This window comes from Solanum pennellii, chromosome 5, assembly GCF_001406875.1.
Source record: "Solanum pennellii chromosome 5, SPENNV200".
Classification (NCBI taxonomy): Eukaryota; Viridiplantae; Streptophyta; class Magnoliopsida; order Solanales; family Solanaceae; genus Solanum; species Solanum pennellii.
The window spans coordinates 70,570,918-70,576,834 of NC_028641.1; the positions used below are offsets into that span (position 1 = coordinate 70,570,918).

Below are 5,917 nucleotides of genomic sequence, written 5' to 3' on the forward strand. Positions count from 1 at the left end.
CAAGTGTATCTACTTCCCTTTGTTGGCATCTCCAAAAAGTTACAGTGTTCCACACATTCCTTGAAATCAACAGCCTCTCCATATGACACTGTGTTTCCTTCTATTCTATCATCTGCCTTCTTAACAAAGTAAAATCTCCAACTATTAACCAGGGCATTTTACATCCCCTCTTATGTCTTCAAAATATTTCCATAAATCCCTTCTACCTCCTCTTGTGTCGAAAGCATACACCACAGTCAGCAAGAACACCTTCTGACTAGGTATGTGTCTAACCTCACATGTGATCGCATGGTCTGTCATACTAACAAGTTTCACTTGAAAGAAATCAGGTCTCCAAGTTATCCATATCCACCCATTATAGTGAACTTCCAAATTTGTAACATACTCCCATCAACCAAACATATTTTGTGCTATCATTTCTATCTATCTCTTTTTATTTTGTTTTTTGATAACCCAATCAGTCCAACCAACTGAAAGGCGCTTGATCTTCTTTTGCTTATAAGGGCTATTAAGGCCCTTCACATTCCAGCAAAAAGTATTATCCATTCCCACTAATAGGAATGGTGGTTCCTCTCATTTGTCCACTCACTGAACTTTGAAATTGTTTCGTCTTGTCCTCTCGCAACACCTGAAACGCATTAGGTGTTATCATTGGAGAATTTGAGTCTTGAGTCTTTCTCCTTGGGCTCGTATGATTGGAGTTATCCATCCAGTTTTTTACCATTTGGTGTGACCACTCTTTGTTTCCCTTCTATATTCCTTTGTGCATTACCATTCCCGTCCTGATCCCTTGTCTTATTCTCTTGGACTTTTTCTTGCCCTGTTTGTACTATTTCCACCCCTTGTTTCACATTTGCATCTTCTTCTTCCGACATTCCCCCCTATTATGCCCATACCTTTTACAATGTTGACACAAAGAGGGCTTCCAATCATACATCACTCTTTGTTCGATCAGTTCACCTCTCTCATTTCTGAACCATATTTTCTTAGGCAATTCCATATCCATCTCTACTTCAATCAGCAGCCTTGCAAAGTTTAACCCAACTTTCTTCTCAGTGTGATTTCCACCATGAGAGGTTTTCCCACTAGACTACCAATTTTACTTGGCCTTTAGGAACTTCAACACTTAAAATCAAGTCCAGGTAGTTTAACCCATATAGGTACTATATATAGCTCATCTATTGTAAATTCCATTTGCGTTGTCCAAGCTTTAACAATTAACGACTTACTATCAAAGTGATAAATCCCCCTTGTATGACTTCGTTTTTCCCAATCTCAGTATCAAACCTTACTAGCACCATCCCATTCTTCAACAGCGATATCTTGTTTATGCCATTGTATAGTATGTACCCATTCATCACCGAAAAATGAGGGTAAGTCCCAAGTATATAACACACTACTACATTTCGCCAGTACGTAATTTTCGAACTAATATCTTCTATTCCAATTTCACACACCGTTGCCTCACCTTGCTTCATAGGTACTACATAATCTAGCTTAAACCCTGCATTGGTTATCTTCCCAATATCAAAATTTTCCCTCACGGATGCCCTAGTTTTCACCTCCTCCATTAATTCCTCCTCAGCAGCCCATGAGAGAGGCGATTTACCCGTTCCTAGGGTTACTTTTGGGCTTGTATTCACTGTTCTATTGGATTGTTGTTCATTACTCACACATTCCCCTTCCTCAATAGGTTCCCCCTGCCTTGTCTTGCTTCCTCCTACACTTGATCCCTCTGACGTTATTCTCCCTTTCATTCCTATACTCAGTAGAGTAGAAACAGAACCTACACCTTTAACAACCCTAATTTCAGTTTCTTTCGTTGCCATTGCCTCCCCTCATGTAGTGGTCTGCAATTACTTCCTTTTATGTTGTGTTACTCCCTTGTTTTTTGCTCCCTGTGCCATTAGTGCCTTTTGGGTTGGTACTGTGACGACTCGATTTGGAAAATTAAAGGTTTCGAAATTGATTTTGCAATTTTGACAGTTTTTGTTAATTTTATGGAAAATTTTATAATTTGGGAAGTCGCCAGTTAATTTTTTAGGAAAAATTAAGAAAAAGCCATTTAAATAAATTAAAGTCAGGTAAGAGTTCAACTAATTCTGTAAGGAAAAGGTTAGGCATCTAAGACAAGCCACTAAGATGCGGTTGATCGACGAATTTGAAAGTTGGCTAATTTTTTAAATACTAAAAATACTTATGAAAATAAAGAGAAATTAATCATACTTAACAAATAATGATATATTATTATTTATTTATTTTTATAAAAGCAAGGGGGTTAAAGTGCCAAAAATATTTTTAACTTGATAATTTTATCCAAGTTAATGATTTTAAACCATAGGAATTTGTTCAAATTCATTTATGTGGATGCATAGCTTTTTAATAACTATGAAGAACATGAATAGTTCTTAAGTTATTCTATAAGCTAAAGTTTCCTAACTTGAGAGAGTTCTGAAAATTTAAATACTTAAAGTAAACTACTAACAAAATAAAAGACTTATTTAAGAACTTCTAGGATTCATCTAAGTTAGATAAAATAAATGTTAGAAGTTAGAAGCAAATATCACAATATCACAATATATAATGGAAACAAAAATGTGAATGGAACTTCAACAATTTTAAGTCCATTTGCTGTCACTGCTGCCAAGATTGGAACTTTTAAAGTCCAAAAATTCCCAATTTTAGTCTTTTTGAGACTGCTGCTGGTTTGTTGGGGTTTCAACCCAGTTTTTGTTCTTCATTTTTCTGCCTTTTAGAGGCAGTTGCTATTGCTGATTTTTTTTTGGGCAACTTCCCTTTCGTAACTTGGTAGAGGTCGACTCGATTAGAGGAGGATACAAGAGATAGGAAATTCATTGGACTCATTGGGAGAGATTATTCATGCACCAAGAAAAAGAGAGAGATTAACAACATTAATTAATGATACTAACTCAAGCTTAAAACAATCAATCAACATTTGAGAAGTCTAGTTGTGCAAACAATGTCATGTAAGCGCAAAAACTCGAAGGGGTCGTTTGGTAGGCCGCATTAAAACAAATAGTCCATGTATTATGGATAGTATTATTTAGTACTATGTTTGATAAAAAATTGGGTCTACGTATAACTAATCCATGGATTAGTTATATATCCTACGTGGTATTATATGATGTATTACTAATACCTTCTATTTGGAGGTATTAGCAATACATGAGATATAATACCATGGGATAAATCTACTAAAGACAAAAATATCCCTCGGTCGGGAGGGGTTCGAAGAGGTTTAAACTAGTTGAAGCCTTTTTTTAGAATGAAGAAGAAGAGAAGAAGACTTTTGACTTATCTCTCCCTTCTTGTGTTCTTATAAAGACCAACAATTTTGAAATGTTGCAAGACATGACATTTCAACAGAGTGAAATGAAGAGTCGTAATTATTAATTGTATATGTTGATTCGTCTGTAGCAACATTTATTGCATATGTTGCCACATCTAATATATCTAAAAACACAGTCCCACGTAATCATTATTTAAAAGTATATGTTGCTACAGATGATTATATGTAGCAACATTTGAGTCAAATGTTGCTACAGATGATTATATGTAGCAACATTCGTCCGTCACAACATGTGGTATATGTTGCTACAGCTGATTCGTCTGTAGCAATATTTATTGCATATGTTGCCACATCTAATATATCTAAAAGCACAGTCCCACGTAATCATTATTTAAAAGTATATGTTGCTACAGATGATTATAGTCAAATGTTGCTACAGCTGATGCGTATATCGCAACATTCGTCCGTTACAACATTTGAGTCATATGTTGCTACATATAATCATCTATGACAACAAATACTTTTAAATAATGATTACTTTGGAGTGTGTTTTTAGATATATTATATGTGGCAACATATGCAACAAATGTTGCTACAGGCGAATCACAACATGTGGCATATGTTGCTACAGATGATTCGCCTGTAGCAATATTTGTTGCATATGTTGCCACATCTAGTATATCCTGTAGCAACATTTGACATGTGTTGACACAGAAACAAAGAAGAGCAACAAATCACGCATTGAGGCATTTCTAAATAAGATTATATACTAGAGATCATCCTCAAATAAGAAAGAACATTCATTAAAATTCAACAACACAATGCTTAACACTTCTTATGAGGCATTTCGATTTGGACATGTAGTTCTTTTGTGGCTAAAATCCCTACATACTGAACACTTATTTTTTTTGTTTGAAATGATTTACCAACTCCACGCCGTCTCTTATATGTCCTTCTTCTGGGTTTACTTGGATCAACATATGGAGGAGGTATTTTTCTCTGTGTGATATCCAAAGGGACAATCCAAGAATCTTCAATTGGCACCGGGTGAATTTTCTGACAATATGTCATTATGTATTTTTTCACTGAATAATATGGAGACGAGTACAAGTAAATCTGATTTCCAAAATCATCACCATGTTGGGATCGAATCGCTGCTATGGCATGTGGACAAGGTATTTTGGCCAAATCAAAAATTCTACAAGTACAAGTTCTTCTTAGTAGATCCACAGTAGCAACATCTCCATGACCAGTGACACTGAACTTGTAGTTAGCGATTTGATGGGCCAACAACTTGTTGCCCGCGTTGACATACTCTGATATGTCTTTTTCAAGTGAAGGAACAAATCTATTTGCGGAGTGCACCAGTTTCATATGCCTCTGGTGAAATAACAATGCAAATCTCCTATTTATTTCATCAAATAGAGCGACAATAGAAAATTCTCTTTCAACATCAAATATAGCATTCACCGATTTTGTGATGTTTGACGTCATAATGTTATATCTACACAACAGCAGATAAAAATCAAACAAAACACATAAAGTAAAAATAAACTCTATTGAGATAATACATATTTCCCAGGCAAAATGCCCTACTCCTTGTGTGAAATCCAATACGTTCAAGAGCTTCAGCGGCCTTTGGTACCAAATCTCTTATTTGATTGAAATGGTCATTGAACTCACATATATCGTACGTCTTTGCTGCTTTATAAAAATGGGACACTACCTTTAAATTGTGAAAGTTATTTCGAATATTTTTCCCAAGGTGTCTCATGCAACAACCATAATGAGATGCAAGGTAGATTCTCGAAACCATCTTTCGAATACTTGGATGTCTATCAGAGATAATGCACAACTCATCAGTATCATCTACAAAGCTTCTCATATTTTGAAAAAAATATTCATATTAGACATCACATTCCTTGTCCACGACACATAAAGCCACTGAAAATATATGATTCTTGGCATCTTGTGCCACCGCTGATAGCAGAACTCCTCCATACTTGCTTCTTAGAAATGTACCATCAACGGCTATTACTTTTCTCATTTCTTGAAAACTAATTATCCAAGCAACATATGATACAAAGAAGTATTGGAACCTCCCATTTTCATCGAGCGACAATGTCGTCTTGCTTTCTGGATTCGCAACTTTAAGCATGTACCGGTATGTTATTAAGCACTGCGTACCCGTGCTCATGTGTTCCCCTAACATTAGACTTAGCATGCTCCATGCCCTTATAAATCTTCCAATGGCTTACCTTACAACCCAATTCTGTGCGGTGTTGATTTTAATGTATGTTGTGAATGGGCCTTTACCATTGGAAAACCTATTTTCAAAGTACTTACCTATAACTTTTGTCGTGGCGTGGGGATTATGACTTGTAAGATGCTCTGAACCACATGTATGATACTTTTCATAGATTCTAATGGCAAACCTGTCACTACTTGTAAATTTCACAGCCCTCAGCCACCAATTGCAATCCGGATATGAACATTTAAAGGAAAATACATTACGAGAATTGATCACCTTTTTCAGTATAAAATCTTTTTTTCAAGCAAGCAATTTTCAATGAATTTGCCAGTTCTGGCTTGTTCTTGAATGTCATT

At 35.7% G+C, this 5,917-nt stretch overlaps 1 protein-coding gene across 1 annotated transcript; it reads right to left on the reverse strand.

Annotated features, from left to right (window-relative positions):
- Window positions 1–4,135: 4,135 nt before the first annotated feature.
- Window positions 4,136–5,468, reverse strand: LOC107019715. The gene is made up of 3 exons (XM_015220103.1): window positions 5,228–5,468; window positions 4,882–5,011; window positions 4,136–4,814 (listed from the first exon to the last, which is right to left on the reverse strand). Exons 1-3 carry the CDS (start codon window positions 5,466–5,468, stop codon window positions 4,136–4,138), a joined length of 1,050 nt encoding a protein of 349 aa, XP_015075589.1.
- Window positions 5,469–5,917: the final 449 nt, after the last annotated feature.